Source organism: Branchiostoma belcheri, unplaced genomic scaffold (genome assembly GCF_001625305.1).
Source record: "Branchiostoma belcheri isolate BF01 breed outbred unplaced genomic scaffold, Haploidv18h27 scaffold107, whole genome shotgun sequence".
In the NCBI taxonomy this organism is placed as follows: Eukaryota; Metazoa; Chordata; class Leptocardii; order Amphioxiformes; family Branchiostomatidae; genus Branchiostoma; species Branchiostoma belcheri.
Window position 1 is genome coordinate 43,440 of NW_017802458.1, and position 20,921 is coordinate 64,360.

The 20,921-nt window shown below is 42.6% G+C and overlaps 2 protein-coding genes across 2 annotated transcripts; one reads left to right on the plus strand and one right to left on the minus strand.

The window, feature by feature from the left end:
- The first annotated feature begins 1,494 nt into the window (after positions 1–1,494).
- LOC109479217 (melatonin receptor type 1B-A-like) lies at positions 1,495–14,428 on the plus strand. The gene is made up of 5 exons (XM_019781132.1): positions 1,495–1,552; positions 9,468–9,584; positions 12,123–12,203; positions 12,600–12,769; positions 13,559–14,428. Exons 1-5 carry the CDS (start codon positions 1,495–1,497, stop codon positions 14,378–14,380), a joined length of 1,248 nt encoding a protein of 415 aa, XP_019636691.1. The 3' UTR covers positions 14,381–14,428.
- Positions 14,429–19,004: 4,576 nt separating this feature from the next.
- LOC109479222 (kelch-like protein 9) lies at positions 19,005–20,604 on the minus strand. Its single transcript, XM_019781145.1, has 2 exons — positions 19,283–20,604; positions 19,005–19,032 (listed from the first exon to the last, which is right to left on the minus strand). The coding sequence occupies exons 1-2, from the start codon at positions 20,602–20,604 to the stop codon at positions 19,005–19,007; spliced, it is 1,350 nt and encodes a 449-aa protein (XP_019636704.1).
- Between the last annotated feature and the right edge of the window lie 317 nt (positions 20,605–20,921).

Consider the following 20,921-nt stretch of genomic DNA (forward strand, 5'->3'; position numbering starts at 1 on the left):
TCTCGAGTTATGGTGTCGACATACAGACAGAATAATTCTATCCGGAGGGGTCGAGCCGAATTGATTTGTTTCATTCCGGCTTCGATCCTGCTTCGATCCGGATCGGAGCCGGATCAAATCGAATCAATTCGGCAATTTTATCCTAGTGGAAAAAGGGTCTTAGATGGAGAAAAACATCAGCAGATGTTAACTATGACGTAAATGACGACCTAATTTTAGGTCGTGGAACTCAAGCTGACACCGTAAGGAGTAAGGTAGCCTGGTTACCTTGTTATAAAGAAAATTAAACCAGGCGGGGTGCCTGTTTAGTTCCCTAGATGTATGGGGCTCTGACGAATGCACGTAGGTTCTTTTAAGTGTGCATATATGTTCACAGAAATCAACAGTTAAGGCCACAACAAGTAAATTTTATGGATGACATCCTCCGCAGACTAAAAATCTAATGCGAGCGGGCGAATAAAAACAAGGCGGGCGCAAAAAAAACAAAACAAGATTCCTACATTTTCAAATTTTGACATCATAAACCTTGCTCATAAACAAGAAATGACACATATATTGTTTATGTTTACTGCCAACTATTACAACATACATTTCTCACCGAAACAACCTTAAAAAATAAGTTTTTAATCACTGTACAAATGGACAGACATCTTTGCCCATTTTCGGCATGTTAACCACTGTCAGAAGGCAACAAAATTTCTTGCCTTTTTTTCCTCCAAAATCAGCTGAAAATTAATGCGCGCGCTGATGTCATCCATAAAAATTACTTGCTGTGGCCTTGTACAAGTGGTTTTCATTCAGTGAGGAATAAATCAATGAATACTTCACTGGACCAAAGAAAAAGACAAGACATTAAATTAAAGCCTTGTCTTGTCCTCTCTTCATATTTATCTGCCATCCACGTTCCGGCATGGCAACAGACATCTTTGCCCATTTTCGGCATGTTGACCACTGTCTGAGGGCAACAAAATTTCTTGCCTTTTTTTCTTCCAAAATCAGGCGAAAATTAATGCGCGCGCTGATGTCATCCATAAAAATTACTTACTGTGGCCTAAAAGACAAAACATTAAATCAGAGCCTTTTCTTGTCTCCTCTCTTCATAGTTATCTGCCATCCACCTTCCGGCATGGCAACAGACATCTTTGCCCATTTTCGGCATGTTGACCACTGTCAGAGGGCAAGAAAATTTCTTTTTTTTTCCAAATCAGGTGAAAATTAATGCGCGCGCTGATGTCATCCATATGTATCCATCTCTCTTCATAGTTATCTGCCATCCACCTTCCGGCATAGCAACAGACATCTTTGCCCATTTTCGGCATGTTGACCACTGTCAGAGGACAACTAAGTTTTTTTTAAATCAGGCGAAAATTAATGCGCGCGCTGATGTCATCCATAGAAATTACTTGCTGTGGCCTTAACGACTACTTAGTGAGTACATGTACAACGTGTGGCGTCTGGTAGGAGAAACGTTCTCTCCGTTACGTTTGAGTCAAGATGAATCGGTTTTTGGTCTGCCTGTTCCCAACTCTTCTCTTCTGGTCCACACCAATAGGTAGGTCTGCTTTCGGCTTGAAATGTAGCCTCCGTAGCAGGCTTATAGAACTGTAGCCTCCTTCGTAGACTTGTTGAGCGGCGGCATTATTTTTTTTCGGTGGGCGACGCGAGTTATGCCGCGGAGGGACGATTTTGCTGCCGAGGGAGTTCTTGCCATGGAGAGAAGGAGTGGGAAACCTTCTCTCCAGGGCAAAAACTCCCTCGGCGGCTTAACTCGAGCGATCGCGTCGCTCACCGTAAAAAATAATGCCGCCGCTCAACAATCTGTATCTGTATCGATATAGCCGGTATAACCGCCCTTCGGAGTAACACACCAGCTTCTGTATCTGTATAGCCGGTATAACCGCCCTTCGGCGTAACACACCAGCTTCTGTATCTGTATAGCCGGTATAACCGCCCTTCGGCGTAACACACCAGCTTCTGTATCTGTATAGCCGGTATAACCGCCCTTCGGCGTAACACACCAGCTTCTGTATCGATATAGCCGGTATAACCGCCCTTCGGCGTAACACACCAGCTTCGCAGGCACGCGTCGCGGCGGCAGCTAGCTATATCACACCGAACGACTTGTTACACTCAATTTTTGCACATTTGATTGCAAGAGTTGTTTAAAGCTTTCTAGTGATGATGCCCCTACTGTGCTTGGTGGCAACGAGTTCCAGTCTACGATACTTCTGGGGAAATACGAGTTTTTGAACACTTCAATTGTTGGTTGATAACTCTGATATTTGAAGGCATGACTGTTTCTTGTTCTTTTCTGGGCTGGTATCAGATACTCAGTGGTTGGTGCATTCACCAGTTTATTAGTCATCTAGTCTGCTAAGGACGCTAATAGAACTGGGGGTTTGAGCAGGCACTGTGCAACTGTGTTTTTTTCTGCAGTATTCCTGAATTATGATTTTCGTGCACATATGTTAATATTGTTATTGATGTTATTGCATATCCTTATTGTCACTGTTAGCGTCAAAGTAAGTATCTACAATGGACTGAACTGCCAAAGAAAAGAGAAGTGTTTTTTAGTCCATGCACGGCAAATTGGACTCTCAATGGCCGCCCAACTCCCCTGGCCAGTTACATTCTCTTTGTAGGCCGATTTCTACTATTTATTCAGCCTGCCTAGTGGCGTCGGTGGCGCAACGGTTAGAGCGTTGGACTCGGAACTGAGAGGTCCCGGGTTCGATACTCACCGTGGCCCGACGTTGTGCCCTTGGGAAAGGCACTTTACACGACTTCCCCACCTATACGGTGGAGTGACGCCCACCGAGCCTCTTAGGCTAATCTGTCTGTCAGGGTGCCAAAAACACAATACGGATTTGGTGCGCCGATGTGACAACATCTCATATTGGCCACTGAGAGCCGTGAATTTTTTATTCAGCCTGCAAAGGAGTCTGGTGGAGACTAAGTGCTTAATGTTGGGTTTGATTTCGGATGTAACAAAATGTTAAAGTGAGTAGACATGTTAACATTTTGCATCATTATTTCGCATTTACTGCATTTATTTATATCTGTAACTGTATAGCTGGTATAACCGCATTTCGACGCAACACTGCAGCACAAAGTATTAGAAAATAAGACTATATATGTAACCCTTTATATAATGTCAATATATAACGTTAAATCATTGTGCCAAACGCAGTGCGTATTTGGTGATCACTCTCGCACCTAACTCTCAGCTGAAAAAGGAAACTAAAAATAAAACAAGGGAAATCGTAGATTTCAAACCTCCGGGTTTTTTTGTGTTCTATTGGTTTAGGTTTGTGTGTAGTATGAAAGTTATGTGCGTAATATGTTTGTATGTGTTTGATGGCTACTGACGGTTGGTTCGGTATGGACTGTTGATTAACGTGTCTCACAGTCTGACAGCCTGCACCGTCACCCGCGCCATTACCCCCGCCGTCATCCCGCGCCGTCATTGCTGCGCCGTCACCCAAAATTTTTATCGGAACCAGACACCCCTCTGTTTGACCCCTTTTGAATGCTAAGACCCAAAACTGCAACCGCCCCATTCCTTAACAACATGGTAATTACCATTTTCAGCATGGCAGGGGTGTCCGGAGCACTTAAAAACCTTTTATTTCGACGCCCATAAACACATATGCAATTAAACAAAAACGTTCTGCATCATCTGCAGCCCAATAGCAATACGTATACCGAACCACAGACAAATCCGTCCAGCCGATCGCGAGAAACAGCTGCTGACAGAAATGTTTCGAACCATAGTAAAACCTAGGCCTCCTCGCGGAAGGATATCTCCTTCCCCGGAGGTAAATAGATTACTTCTCTATTATGTCTTTTGTATATTATTCCAAAAAAGATCTACTGTACAGATGCAGGGTACAGAAAAGGATGGTTCTGCATTTTCTCAATCATGTTTCTGTTTGTGATGTTTTATTTGATCTATTGAGCTTCACAGATTTCAAAATAAGAAATCTCTAACGGTCCTGGAACAGAAGCAACCTGTTTTTTCTACAAGGCCGGCGCCTTGAGGAATTTTTAATTCCAAAAAAAAACGATTACAAAAAGAAAATAACGAAAAAGCGATCAAAAGAGAAAAAAGGAAGATCAAATATCTATCCAATAGCATTTTATACGTAAAGTAATAAATTGATAACAATGGCACCAAGGACAGGTATGTTTGCCTGTGTGTGGATGGCGTTTAGCACCAAGGACAGGCATGCTTGCCTGTGTGTGGATGGTGTTCAGCACCAAGGACAGGTATGTTTGCCTGTGTGTGGATAGCGTTCAGCACCAAGGACAGGTATGTTTGCCTGTGTGTGGATGAAGTTCAGCACCAGGGACAGGTATATTTGCCTGTGTGTGGATGGCGTTCAGCACCAAGGACAGGTATGTTCGCCTGTTTGTGTGGGTGGCGTTCAGCACCAAGGACAGGCATGTTTGCCTGTGTGTGGATGGCGTTCAGCACCAAGGACAGGTATGTTTACATGTGTGTGGATGGTGTTCAGCACCAAGGAAAGGCATGCTTGCCTGTGTGTGGATGGCGTTCAGCACCAAGGACGGGAGAGAGTGACTGTTAGAAAAAAGACTTGGGACGGCAGATTTTTCCTAGGGTCGTTCGGATACTAGTGACCAGAAACGCAACATTTTTTGCTAGGGCCCATGAGGTTTCTCAAGACTGCAAAATTGCTTCTTAATTATAAAGTGGCATTTTCCTGGACTTGGGAAATGTTGTCGAGTTGTCTGCCGCATAATTGCTACTTATCAAGACCTGATTTTCCTCTATGAAGGGGGAGGGCAATCTAATGACACTATTCGCGTTAATTCAATATTGCTGGTGACGTGTTAAGACCGCATGAGGCGGAAATATATTTCCTGTTTACTAGGCCACAGCAAGTAATTTTTTATGGATGACATCAGCGCGCGCATTTATTTTCACCTCAGATTTGGAAAAAAAGACATTTTTTTGCCCTCAGTTCCCTATGTTCCTTACTACTTCGAGGGTCCACATCACTTTCACACCTACACAACTGTAATGTTTTTGATGTAGTTCAAAAATTTACTGTACGGGTAGATTCTCGTAATTGATAGATCACCAACTTGTCTTGTTTGTATTTATCTTGGTTTTATCCGCCTTGTAATTATGCATGTATCTTGCATGCATGAGTGAGTGAAGCATACAATGCAGTGAAGCATACATCCGACATCGGCTGAAAATTCATGGGGAGTCTTTCCTTTGTATTGGAACAAAACTCAAATTTTCCAATCATTTTATGTTTATATTCAACAAAGATGGTATCATTCTGTCAGCATGTGCCCCGGGCATACACTCTGTACCCTATTCATCTGTATCTGATGGACATATAGCGACATCAAAGAAAGTAATTCTGCCTTACGTAGGTTGCTGTTGCAAGGCAATTAAAACTAGAAAGGCCGACATTTGTTTTTGAGCAAATGTAGCGGATGGCTTCACCTCATTTTACGACATGGCAGGGAAAGAAGGAGAAACACAAGGGAACAAAATTCTTTACATTGATATAACTATAGTATGAAGTGATAACAGTTGGATAGCCACCTACCTACATTATTGGTTAGGATTTTTAATTGCATGATGCAAACTGTTGATTTTCAAGATAAAAAGAATGCTGGAGCTGGAAAGCTTGACATACTTACCAAAACACTTGAATGCAGCTCATACTGTCAATATGGCATGTACAGGTGTTAATTGAGTTTGTGGTGAAGCCATAATGAGGAAAAACAATATGTCTTCACCACATAGCACGTGGTGAAGCCATAACAATCATCAGAGGAATGATTACTTTTCCTTCTTGTAGTAACCCCCAAACCACCATATGGGGTCAAAACTGACCCCAGGTGGATGTAAATATGTGCCATTTTGACATTTCCTGTCGAAAACGAAATTCCGTCTACGAGTTTGTTTCTATAAATGTCTAATAACTTCTCACGTTATGCTACGTTGTAACTAGTGATGCATACCTAAACCCAATTTTAGGTTCAGGTCCGGATTCAAGTCCAGAGGTTTAGGTTCAGTTCCGGACTTGTAAGTCCGGACCTAAACCCATGGCACATACAAAATTGCATGTTGGCAACCTTGCAATGTTGTCTGGGTATAACTTTGGCCACATAACATGGAGGCCGGTACTTGCAATTGACGATGCCCGATGGCAATGTTTTCTTCGTTTTGCAGCAAAGATTTTACAATCTACGGAAGGTTTTAGGTGGTTTGGAAAGAAAAGGGGTATGTGAAATGGTCTTTTATGGTAATAAGTCCGGACTCGGTTCTTGACTTTTAGGTTTTTTTGGACTTGAACCTAAACATTCTTACAAGTCCGGATCCAAGTCCAGTGAACTGGTATGCATCACTAGTTGTAACGTTAGTAGTATGTAGTTAAGCCTCATCACGTTGTAGTAGCATATGTGCATAACGACTCCAGGTAGATTAAGTATGTAACAGAAGCTCAGTCTGTACAAACCCATTTTTCTCATGCAAAACATTATGGGATCAGTTTTGACCCCATACGGAAAAAATCTACGGTGGTTTGAGGGTTAAATAAGAAAATAATTGTACATCATTGGCACAAACTTGTATGCCGACTGAAAAATACCCTTTCTGTTTCATATAATAAAAAATATGGTATTTTGTTATCATATGGTCTATCATTCTAGCCATTCTTTTATTCATAAGGAGCTCAAATCGGCCTGCATGCAGCTTTTTAATTCTTTGAGTGAAAAGGTTAGTGTCAGACACAATATACCAAAACGATGTGGTTACGTAAAAGACCTGGAGGACCTCATGCACTCGGCGCACAGGATGAAAGTACCGAAAGCTCGTAGCAGTAAGGCCACAGCAAGTAATTTTTATGGATGACATCAGCGCGCGCATTAATTTTCGCCTGATTTTGAAAAAAAAAAAGAAATTTTCTTGCCTTCTGAAAGTGGTCAACAACATGCCGAAAATGGGCAAAGATGTGTGTTGCCATGCCGGAAGGTGGATGGCAGATGAACATGAAGAGAGGAGACAAGGAAAGGCTCTGATTTAATGTTTTGTTTCTTACTTTGATGCAGTGATATGTGATGATGGCTGTGTATATGCGATGTTCCCACTGAATCAAAACCATTTGTACAATGATTGAGTCAAAATTTTAAAATGTAGGAACCTTGTTTTTTCCGGCCCGTCTTGTTTTTATTCGCCCGCTCGCATTAGATTTGGACTGTGTGGAGGATGCCATCCATAAAAGTTACTTGCTGTGGCCTAATATCTATAATGCCAAAGGTTACACTATTTTCTAACAACATAAATGTTTCGACCAGTCCTCTGGTAACTAATTTACGTGACTTGTACGTTCGTTGAATGTGTTTCAACGACCATTAGGAAGGGTTGTATCGCCCGAAACATGCGTCAAACGCATAATGTAGAGCTTCAATGGATGTCTAGATCTTGCGGCGCAGCAAATTTCTGTCTCCCATTAAAACGGTCATCGACTTTCGATGCCATATCGTTGACTGGTCTATGCCATATCCAAGCGTATCATAACTTTTTTGAGGTCCAAAAAACGTATAAAATGTAATATATACTACGTTATACGTTGTTTATGAAAGTAGACCAGATTCTTAGTACAGTGAGTCGAACTGTTAGAGATATTTTTAGCATCACCAACTATGTATGTATATTTTGTTAAACGTTGTACCTGGTATAGTACATCTATTGTCTTTCATACTTCGAAGGATATAACTAGAGTTCCACGATCTCATACCTTCGCCAAATGATGTGAACCATTCCGGTGGACGAATTATACATTTTTACTCATAACATTAATTTGGCAAATAAGAGCCCCATTTGTATGGATTATATCAGTTGATCATATTCTCTACCCAAGCGTATCATAACTTTTTTGAGGTCCAAAAACGTATAAAATGTTTGAGAGTGTAACACGAGTTCCACGACCTCATACCTTCGCCAAATGATGTGAACCATTCCGGTGGATGAATTATACATTTTTACTCATTGATTTCGCAAATAAGAGCCTCATTTGAATGGATTATATATTAAGTTGATCATATTCTCTACCCAATGACAGCCTTTCTCTTGTACTTTTCTACTAATTGATTTCGCAAATAAGAGCCTCATATGCATGGGTTATATACGTTGATCATATTCTCTACCCAATGACAGCCTTTCTAGGCTATTCTAGCACTTCCTCATAAATTATGCAAATAAGGTCATGATTTGAATAAATTATGTTTATTGCTGTTTACCTTTACTTAACTTCCGAATGCAGCAAGTATAAAATTTTCAGCAGTTACTACTAGGAAATTATAGCAATTTCTCATTGATTATGTAAATTAGGTCTTAATTTACATAATCTATATTTTGAGATATTGCTCTCGCTCTGAATTATATACTAGTATATTATATCTCACGAAACATCACGGTGTGGATGGACCGTGCTGATACACGTGAAGTTAGCCGGTATGCGATATGGCATCGACCGTTTCAAAAGGCGAAGGCCGCTTATGAGACGAAAATTACCTGCGGCGCATCTTTTCCTCTGGCTAGCTTGACGAACATCTTACACAAAAACATGCGGGTGTAATTTTTCAATCATTCCTACGTAGGTTCCTACTGAACCCAATTAAGGCCTTGCTCATTTGATGATATGGATGAATTTTCGTCAGTTTCCAAAAAAAAAGTTTGTTGTACTGTAAACCGTACAAAGCAGCTACAAAATGAGCAAATACATGCCGTAAATGAAAAAAATAAAAGAAAACGGTACTAATGTCGTAGAATGCCAAAATCAATTCCAAAGCAAAAAAAGAAAATGTGAAGAAATGAAAAGAAAGAGTCTATTATTCCCCATACCATACTCTGTGTGTTTAATAATTTGTTCAGCCTTCATGACCATGTAGTAGATTTCAAAATGAAGACAACTTTTTTTTGCCAAAATCCCAGAAGATATCATACATATAATCAAATCAACATGGCCTCTAAACTTGTTAGTGATGGCTTGTCTAGTTAGGCCATGTTGATTTGATTATATGGATGACATCCGCGCGCGCATGAATTTACCCCCAAAAAGTTTTCAACCATACTGTAAATCGTACAAAACAGTTGCAAAATGACCAAATACATACCGTAAGTTGAAAACAAAACATTGGAAAACGATACCAATGTCGCAGAAAGCCAAAAATCAAACGAAAAAGACGAAAATGTAAAGAAATGAATTTGAAAAGTAGATTATTCGCCAAACCATACTCATTTGTTCAACCTTAAATACCACGTAGGTTTCATAATGAAAGCAACTTTTTTTTTGGCCAAATTTTTTTTTATTCGCACGCTCGAATCAGTTTTGGGTTCCCAGAGGATGTCATCCATATAATCAAATCAACATGGCCTTAAAACCTGGATAGATTCAAACGTCGTTCTGTTTTTTTTGCAGTGACCGTTCTACCGTTGTTGGAAGCGCGCCCAGTGCATGTGGCTCCCACAGAAAGTCAGCAGCACAAGAATGAACACACATCTGATGCACCAGGAGATCCATACCCGACAGATTTGGGTAAGAGAGATTTTAAAATGTATCGTATCTGTATCTAAATAGTCGGTACAACCGGCCTTCGGTGTAACAGTCACCAGCTTCTGTATCTGTATAGCCGGTATAACCGGCCTTCGGCATAACACACCAGCTTCTGTATCTGTATAGCCGGTATAACTGCCCTTCAGCATAACACACCAGCTTCTGTATCTGTATAGCCGGTATGACCCCCCTTCAGCGTAACACACCAGCTTCTGTATCTGTATAGCCGGTATAACCGCCCTTCGGTGTAGCACACCAGCTTCTGTATCTTTATAGCCGGTATAACCGCCCTTCGGTGTAACACACAAGCTTCTGTAGCTGTATAGTCGGTATAACCACCCTTCGGTGTAACACACCAGCTTCTGTATCTGTATAGCCGGTATAACCACTCTTCGGTGTAACACACCAGATTCTGTATCTGTATAGCCAGTATAACCACCCTTTGGCGTAACACACCAGCTTCTGTATCTGCATAGCCGGTATAACCGCCCTTTGGTGTAACACATGTACACCAGCTTCTGTATCTGTATAGCCGGTATAACCGCCCTTCGGCGTAACACACCAGCTTCTGTATCTGTATAGCCGGTATAACCGCCCTTTGGTGTAACACACCAGCTTCTGTATCTGTATAGCCGGTATAACCGCCCTTTGGTGTAACACACCAGCTTCTGTATCTGTATCTGTATAGCCGGTATAACCGGCCTTCGGCGTAACACACCAGCTTCTGTATCTGTATCTGTACATGTATAGCCGGTATAATCGCCCTTCGGCGTAACACACCAGCTTTTGTATCTGTATAGCCGGTATAACCGCCCTTCGGCGTAACACACCAGCTTCTGTATCTGTATAGCCAGTAGAACCGCCCTTTGGCGTAACCCACCAGCTTTTGTACCTGTATAGCCGGTATAATCGCCCTTCGGCACAACACACTAGCTTCTGTATCTGTATAGCCGGTATAACCACCCTTCGGCGTAACACACCAGCTTCTGTATCTGTATAGCCGGTAAAACCGCCCTTCCGCGTAACGCACCAGCTTCGCAGGCACGCGGCGCGGCGGCAGCTGGCTATATTACACCGATCGACTTGTTACACCTAACCCTTGAACATCTAACTCTAGGCACTGTTTAAAGCTATCAAATGACAATGCCCCTACTGTACCTGGTGACAGTGAGTTCCACTCTGCGATAGTTCTAGGAAATAATGAATTCTTGAACGCCTCAATCCTTGGTTGATAACTCCGGTACTTGAAGGCATGGCTATTTCTTGTTCTCTTCTGGGCTGGTATTAGGTACTTAGTAATTGGGACGTCTACTAGTTTTAAGACGTATTGCGTGACAAGAACGTTTTGACATTTGGGTTACGAATCAACCTGAGTGGCTTCTTGGGGCCATTCGAGCATGAAATACTGTTGCCCCTTCTGAAAAGTCCATCTAGAAATTATGTTCGGTTCATGGAACACAAATAATTGATGTTGCACTTCTCTGCAATGTCAATGCTCTTGATTTGAGTGCGGTAACCTCTCAAGTTATATTAAAAATGACAGTTAGTGTTTCAAACGAAATAGCATGAAGGCTACAGCAAGTAATTTTTATGGATGACATCAACGCACGCATTAATGTTCGCCTGATTTTGAAAATAAAAACTCAAGAAATTTTGTTGCCCTCTGACAAAGCGATTGGATGGCAGGTAAATGTGAAGAGAGGAGACAAGACAAGGCTCTGACTTAATGTTTGGTCTTTTACTTTGAAGCAGTGATGCATTTCATTAAGCTTAAGGTACATGTAGTAGGCTAGGTATAGCGTTGTATGGTGTCATTTTGAGATTTATCTAAGTAGATTGCTTGTAATTATGTTTACCTTCGCAGAAGAAAACACATTTGGTATTGCTCTGTTTCTTCATCTTTGTCAATGACCTGGACCAGACGTCTGTCACCATGGTAACTGGGGTTGTAGCACCCTATGGTACTGTATTACATTATGTTGCAGGACAGAGTTGGGGGGCTGGTCAACATATATGTATGTGAATGTGCTTGAGTAAAAATGAGATGTGCTTGAGACCATTGTGGCCAGACCATGTGAACAGGTAAACATGATGCATTTTTTTGGCGACGTCTCAGGGAGGAGCCTAATGGTACAGTATTGTGTGCAGTTTGCAAGAATTCTAGGAATGGTACAGGCATTTTGTCCACAGGCATGCGGAATGTCCACAGGCATTTCTCTGACCCACATCTATGCCCACATTCCTGGAAACCCTTGAGAAGACCTGTCTGCCCCAGATGGCCCTGCTTTCTCTGACCCCGGGGCTCGTTCACTATACACTCAGGGGAGGAATACACTGTATCTATCTAAACTTAACAGATACCAAGTCTTCCTCAAAATCATGAAATGATGGCAGTGCCATGCAAACAATAACCCTAACAGCAACCACCGTCGCCATGGCAATGCATGTTTTCATATGCCAGTCTTGTTTGCCAATGTTACATTTCTAGCTATATTTGAAATCGCGCTACCACTTTTTCAGGAGTACTCCCGACAACATCTGGGTCCGAATATCCCTGTGTTGGCGATCTGGACTGCTTCAACATCGGCAACGTCACATCCGGTAGGTTACCCATAATTCCGTTACCCAGTTACCCGGATGTACATGTAGCTCATGGTCTATCAATATTAAAGGACATTATATCCTTGGGTGGTCTAAACATACATGTAGGAACTGTGGTGTGAATCTTATGTGAAAACAAAGTGTTTTTGCTCTGTTTCTTCTTCTTCTCCAAACCAATGAGGCCAATGACCTGAACCAGACGTCTGTCGCCATGGTAACTAGTGTTGGGTTACACCATGCATGCTGCAATTTTATAGCAGGAGGGATTTAGACTCCTGTCTTCCCATATATATGAATGTGTAAGAATTAACATAGCAGACCATATGCGAAGATAACTATTATGCATTGCTTTGCAAATGTTACCTTTCTAGTTATAATATTTACCTCACCTCACAGGTAACTCATCGGTTACCGAGTCCACGAGCGAATCCAAATCTGACTCAAACAGCGATCATGATGTTCCGATGCAAGTCATGGTGATCAGCTCTATCGTGCTGGGTCTCTACAGCATTGTGGGCACGGTCGGCAATGGACTGGTCATCCTGGCCTTCTGCATGTACAGACAGGTATACAACAAGTCTCCACTTTATCTTGAAAGTTCATCTGTGTTGGTAGAAATCATTATGAAGCAAGTTTAAACTGTAATATCCAACATAAAGAAATAGGACTCACCCAAATTTTTGACTGCACAACTCCAGTCTTTGTCAAGGAATGAGCAATCCACCGCTTCCGTGACGTCACGCAGGTAACACACGTGACTCCGTGAGCAGTGGATCATAGGTTGCAGAAAGTCTGTGGTGCCCCCCGTCTCTGTTGAGGGATGGCTGTAATGCCCTGATGTAAATGGCCTCTTTAACTTGCTTCATAAGTCTCCATTTTCTATAGTCAATGGGCTAAAAAGATGTAGCGTTGCTTGTAGATTCTTCCCACTGCAGTGCCATCTAGCGGTGGGAACTAGAACCAGTCATTAACCTGAAGATTGCACTGAATATTTAATATTTAACCTAAATCTGCCAACTTTGTGTGAATTTATTACTATGAAAAAGGCGGTGTTTTGATTCCAATTACGTTTATTGAAAGAAAAGATTGTTTTTGCTCTGTTTCCTCTTCTTCTTCTTCAAACAAATAAGATCAATGACCTGAACCAGATGTCTATCACCATGGTAACTAGTGTTGCAATTTTATAGCAGGAGGGATTTAGACTCCTGCCTTACCATATCATATATGTACGTGTTTGAATAAGAATTAACAGAGCAGACCATATGCGAAGGTAAACATTCTGCATTTGCTTTGGAAATGTTACCTTTCTACATATGCATAATTTTCAAATTTTGTGCATTATGTGATTCTGACAGGTGCGGACGTCTGCTCACACGTTCATCGTGAGCATCAGCGTGAGTGACATCCTCATCACAGGCCTGCAGTACCCAACCGGGATCGCTTCGATGATCATCGGCGCTCCGTCCCTCGGCGAAGCCATGTGCCCCATCCTGGGCGCTACTCTCTTCTTCAGCATCTATGTCTCACTGTTTTCTGTGTTGTTGATCGCCTTCAATAGATGCACACACATCACAAAATCACCAAACACGTACCAGTCCCTCTTTGCCCCGCTCAGGTCCTTCCTGTGGGTCGTGTTGTCGTGGGTTGTGAGCGCGCTGCTGGTAACGCCTGGGTTTCTAGGCTACGGCGAATTCGGGTGGGGGGCTGAGCACAGAAAATGCGGAATGACAGACGGTAATGCCTACAACAAACACTACGTGTCGAACATCTACGCTCTGTCCTACCTGATTGTGTTCTGTCTTGTTGCTGGGGTCTATCTCAGGATCTACTTCTATGTGAAGGATTCTGTGGTGACCATGGCTGCAGCCAATCTGAACCTCGCGAACCCCGAGCAGTATGTCTCGGCTAGGGTGATCAAACAGACGAAACACATGTTCATCATCTTCACTGTCTTCACTGTCACGTCTGCCCCGTTTGTTCTGCTAGGCAGCATCGATAGCCATCTGCCTTTCATGCCACGTGAAGTGTCGTTTGTGCTGATCGGTATGTACTGTTTGAACCATGTCCTCAACCCGTTTCTGTATGCCTGGAAGCTCCCCGTGTTCAGACGCGCTTTCAAGGCCATCATCAGGTGCAAGCGGCACCTGCCGTTCCAGCCTGGGGCTGCAGCCATCTAAGGCCCTGTTCATATGAAGCCGCCCGAACCGCAATTCGGGTAACTCGCATTCCTCACATCTGGTCCACGTGCCATACATTCCTTTCAAACCGTGCCCGATCACGATTCTCCGAAACTACATTCATTGATGTTTGATGAAAACACGCAAGGTAGCGTGTTATTAATGTCAGAGGTCAATGGCCTACTTGCTGAAACCACCTCTAGAAGTGGCTTGGGATCGAGGCACTTTCAATGTGATTTGGAGCGTTTTGATGGGGCCACTTGAAACTGGCTTCGGGGGAAACCACATGTAAAGCGCCTTCACTGACTTCATATGAACAGGGCCTAAAAGTTCAATACACAGAATGCTCCTGTTCCCAAAACACGATACAACACATTTTATGTTTACCTCCTTTATCCTGCTCACTTTTATGTTCAGGCCACATGCCACATGACCAAAAAAAAAAAAAACAAATAAAACAATTTTAAAGGCCTGTTTCAAACAAAATATTAAAAAAAACACGTCCGGGGGTATTTGCCCACTCTACCTCCATGCCAAATTTCAGGTCATTCGGCTGAAAAATGGCAGAGTTGAATCCCTTTAAACAAAGAAATGGCAGGAGGAGGAGAAGGAGAAACATGAGAGAAAACAATATGTCCCCCAGCCACGAAGTGATGTGGTGAAGCCATAATAATGAAAGAGAAAAAAAGGAATATACAATCTCTGTTGTACATGTTATATTTTGTGTTAGTTATACTATTATATGTAGTGATGTACATAAGAGAACCTTTGTTAAAAGACTGGTTTGTACATGTTTATGCATTATGAAATAAAGACTGAGCTTTAATTTCCAACACTAGATACAGAATTGGGACTAACCCCAAATTTTCGGTTGACTCCATCAACCTTGTTCACGAAATGGACCTGTCTACTCTTGGAACGTGACGTCAGAGACACGTGACCGTAGTAGCGGGAGTTTGTAGACCGTAGTATGTGCCAGATAACTTGTGTCGCCCCCCATCTCTGTTCAGGGTAGGTCTGTGAGCTCTTATGTAGACTGCCTCCTTAACTCCTCTTGCAAAGAAGTCCGATTCAGAATCAAGGATTTTAACCCCTTCTAGCACGTATGACCCGCTACTATGGTCACGTGTCTCTGATGTCACGTTCCAAGAGTAGACGGGTCCAATTTCCGTGAACAAGGTTGATGGAGTCAACCGAAAATTTGGGGTAAGTCCCAATTCTGTATCTAGTGTTGGAAGTTAAAGCTCAGTCTTTATTTCATAATGATTTGTACCAACACAGATGAACTTTCATGCTATGTTTATGCAATGTTGACTGTTCTCAGTCATTGGTGTTGCGGAGCACAATCAAGGTTTCCCAAGATTTTGGACAGATATGAACAGAATTATTTTTCTGCATCAACTTAGTCTTTTACAGAATCCTCTGAACATTGACATTTGATGTAGTCACAAAAGACACTCAATGCATGCTGGAAGAAACAGGGTACTATGGGTAGCTGATTTTTGGAAATGTATTTTTCTATTTTTGATAGATTGATATGATGATGATGAAAATATATAGTGATAAAGCAATCAAAAGAGAAAATGCAATATATTTTGTGACGTATTATGGCATATCTAAAAAGTAACCCTCGCTATGTACTGTTAGCAGTACACTCCTAGTTAATTATCAGTCAGTGTTTCCTTCCTGTTACTTCGTTACTAGTGTTTCCATAGGTAGATATTGGAGTAGTCTCTTAGAATTGATGCATTTGCCATACTTTGTATATTTTGTATGATGTACAATGCACTTTGTATGCCTTGTTCTATTCTTGAGCAATAAAGAATATATTTGACGGTATTAACAATGAGGCATGTTTGAAATTTATCTGAGCAAAAGCTAACCAATTTCATCTCTCAACATGCCTATGCCTATACCCTTTTGTTAATGGATTCTCTATGTCACAGTTGCCCCTCATCAGGGACAGTTATAACTGCATATCCCTTAGTATTCCGACAGGGGGCATCTTGTGGCAGTGTGAGCACACAGCAGGAGACTCCCATGCTGTCGTTTGGTAGACTGGGGCCCTTGGACCATCTGCCTGTTAGATAGCTGTATATCTGAACCTGGAATTAGACAGAAAGTTCGTTCAATCCAAAAATCAGTCAGTCAGTCAGTCAGTCAGTCAGTCAGTCATGACAGTCAGTCAGTCAGTCATGACAGTCAGTGAGCCAGTCAGTCAGTCTATGTCAGTCATTCATAACTGTCAGTCAGTTATGATAGTCAGTCAGTCATGACAATCAGTCAGTCAGTTATGACAGTCCGCCATGAGTCAGTCAGTAATGATAGTCATGGCAGTCAGTAATGACAGTCAGTCAGTCATGACAGTAAGTCAGTCATGACAGTCAGTCATGGGTCAGTCAGTCAGTAATGATAGTCAGTCATGACAGTCAATCAGTCATGAGTCAATCAGTCAGTAATGACAGTCAGTAATGACAGTCATGAGTCAGTCAGTAATGACAGTCAGTCCGTCATGACAGTCAGTCATGAGTCAGTCAATCAGTAATGATAGTCAGTCATGAGTCAGTCAGTCATGAGTCAGTCAGTCATGAGTCAGTCAGTCATGAGTCAGTCAGTCAGTCATGTCAATCAGTCATGACAGTCAGGCAATCAATCAATCAATCAACCCATCAAAAATTCTATCAATCAAACTCGACAGTCGTCTTCCACGATATTGATGTTCTATCGCTAAATCATCTTCATAAACAAAATGGGTCAAACTGTTACCTTGTCAATAGAGCTGCACCGTGTCTTACACCAGGAGGACCCGCCCACGAGGTAGATTTTCGTTCCGAGGACTGCCACCCCTGCGCCCCCTTGTGGACGGATCATGCACTCCACCTCCGTCCACGTCTCCGAGTTCGTGTCGTAATATTCCACGGACAACGCGTTGGTGTGGATCATAGACGATATGGTCTCTACGCCGCCAGCTACGAAGATTTTCTCTCCGAGCGCGCACATCTGGTGCAGTGCACGCGACGTCCGCATGGGGGTGCACGAAAGCCACCTGTTCCGGCCGGGACTCCGACGCGGACTGTAGGACCACATGGTCGGCTTCGTGCGGGCGTCTCTCCCGAATCCGCCAGTCAGATACAGCCGGTCGTTGAGGCTGACGGCCGCGTGTCCGTGCCGGGTTTCCCGTAGCGGAGTCACGTACTCCCAGCGGTTTTTGTCCGGAGTGAAACACTCCACGGTGAACAGCGGGCCGATGTTGTTCTTACCGCCAGCAGCATACAGCTGGTTTCCAATAGCAACCAGGCTGAAGTCAGCCCTATACAAAGATGCAAGAAAGCCCGCATCTATAAGAGCCAATATTATGCTGAAATGCCTTTTGATATAAAAGTGACAGATTCCAGGATTTTTCCACCAAATTACATGTAGCTTTGAAAAAAAAAAAAAACTTTCTTAATGTTCAACTGGACTAACTATGTATTTTAATACATACTTAGTCAAGTTGAACATTAAGAAAGGTTAAAAATGCAAATGTAGATATATCATGAACATCAGTCGGATAATTGAACATTGCGTATGTGCAATCAGTGCATCTGCCGCCATATTGGTGTCCTATTTGCATTTCAGCAAATGGTGGCCTAAAATGCACATACATGTACATATTTTGCCTTTGTTTCAAAATCGCAGTCCTTTCCTACTGGTTGTATGTTGAAACGGGTCCAAGAAAAACCTTGCGATGAAACCTAAAAAAAACGCGAACGCTCGAGCACTTAGGTTCACTGAACTATGAAAATCAACACCAATATGGCGGACAGCGTTTGTTGCCATGACGACCCCATGATTGACATGACCATAGCCCTGCAGCTTTACCGTGACGTGTTCATTCTGGAGACGGGCAGCCACTCGTCCTGTCTCGGGTCATACCGCCAGGATCGCCACCCCACCGAACCCACGTAGATCGGCGCCCTGGAAAAGCCGCAGCAACAAAATTTAACACTGTTTAAAGTTCAAACTTTTGGCCCAACACAAAAATTCTCAAGGCCCACCCCCTTCACTTAACCGTGACGGGGGCCGACATTGTCTACATTGACACAGTGTTGACTTCACACTTCAAAGAAGCCACGTGACAAAACTCACTGGGTCAGTCTACTGAGGACGACCAGAGTGACTGATCAAAAGCTCTAGGTGAGAGAATTTTTTGTGTTGGACCAAAATTTTTAACTTTAAACATGTAACTACCAACACAAATGAACTTTCATAATAGTGAAATTTAACGCTCATAAAACGTATGCATTCTTGGCATGTTATGAAGTTGAAAACATTACAACACGAGTTGATTGATGTATGAGTGGGTATCGCTAGGTGTCTTACCTATAGGGATCGCCAGGTGTCTCTCTTTCTCCACCGACTAGGTACACAAAGTTGTTCAGGACAGCTGCACTTTGATGTGTGAGCGTTTCCGGCATCCTAATATAAAAGAAAGTTTGAGGAGATGTGTTAATGTAATTTTTTATATTTTGTGTAATTGTAATAATTAATTATTGTAAGTACACATGTATAATTATTGTAATATTGTAAAAGCTCTGAAAATAACATAGAGAGAGAGAGGGAGGAATTGAGAGGGAGAGACTGATCATGAGGGGAAGACTGAGAGGGAGAGACTGAGAGGGAGAGAGAGAGAGGGAGAGAGAGAGGGGGGAGAGAAAGGAGAGAGACTGAGAGGGAGAGATACTAAGAGGGAGAGTGAGGGGGAGAGAGGGAGAGAGATACTGGGAGAGGGAGAGAGAGAGGGAGGGAGGGAGAGAGAGAGAGAGAGGGATTCGGGAGAGAGACCGAGAGGAAGAGGGAGGGAGAGGAGAAACAGATAGGGCAAGAGAGAGGGGCAGAGAGGGAGGGAGAGAATATACACACCTTGTTAATAGTTGCCAGTCTCCTAGATATGGGTTCAGAAAGTAGACATCTTCTGACGGCTGATCTAAGTGCGACTCCCTTCCCCCAAAAGCCACCACCGTCGTAAATTCCGACCGCACTTCAGTTTTCCTCTGTTGAATCAGCGGCTGCGAATGAAGTTCCTCGTCATACTTCTTCATGTCTTCCCACAAGTCTTTGCAACCCATGTCCTCTACAAACCATTTCATTGTGTCATCTAAACCTCTTCGACGAATCAACGTCAATCTGACTTTTTCTAGCAGCATCCTTCCATACTCTTTTCTTTCAGGGCTCCGGGAGATCCACCAGCGAACAACGTCAAATACTTCCTCCTCGGAATTCACTTGCAAAGCGTTACTCTCCAGGAGTTTGGCAACTCTTTCTGCAGGTAACTCAGCAAAATACTCTGTGTCCAACATCGTTTGAAAGTTTCGTAGAACGAAGTCGTCAACCACATCTTGTAGTTCCTGTATGCCATAGAACTGTGCAAGTTCGTCAAGGTCTGCACAGTTTTCAATGTCGATGTTTTCGGACAGAAAGTTACAGCAGACGTCAACAACCCCCTTGCATTGAAGAACGTGTGCGATGTTGATGATATCTTGAATGTTTTGCACTTCTAGTGGAATGCACGAAGAGTACACGAAGTCTATGACGTCTTTCAGCATGGCAGGTTCCATATCTCGTAGCCAGATCTGTTTATCGTGCGTTTCGCGCATGCCCGAAGCGAACATGGCGTGGAAATAGTCCGATGCCGCAGCTAGAACTATTTTGTGCGCAGGGATTTTGACGCACTCCGACACCACAACCACATCACAGCAGATGGTATCCTTCCGCATCACATACAACCCTTCCAGCAAGTCCAAATGATGTGTCGAACACTTGAATTCTTTCGGATGATAGAATCGTTTCGGTGTTTTTTCAAAAAACGCAAGGATTGGTTTTAAGTCCAGAAATGTGGCCAACTCATGTATTTCATACGAAGTATCTCGCGTGATCTGTATATGACCTGTATACATGTATTCCACAGTTGCTTCCAAAACTTCATGGCACACGTCTTCAAATGTACACGTTATGGGGTTACGTTCTTTAGCGTCTGGCGTGGAAAATAGTTTTCGGAAGAAGCTACTGCAAGCAGCAAGAACGGCTTTGTGCGCACGTACAGTTCTCTCACGGTCCTCTGAGTGAAGTAAAACATCACAAAGTAGTTCCTCTTCCCATAGAGCATAGAGGTTGTTCAGTACTTTTTGAGGATGCTGCAAAGATGAAAACAGTTTGCCTCGACAATACAAGGGAAGATATGACATTTTCTTTGGCTTGTGGTGTCAGCTTAGAACAGCGTCATTCTAAAACAACAAAATATACAAGAGAAAAATCAGAACAATCTGAAGCTATATTAACTGAGGTATAAAAACTTGCAATTGCTGCAGTCAATTGTACAGCCAATATGTGAACAAAACATCCTTGTATTTTATAAATTACACATTATACACTCACAACTAGCAGTATGAAACACGTAGCTTCTGTTGCATAATATTGATGCCTCATTTTGTTTGTTAAAAATAAATTCTATGCATTCTACATTTAATTTATATAAACACACATACAAAGCTGCTGCCACATT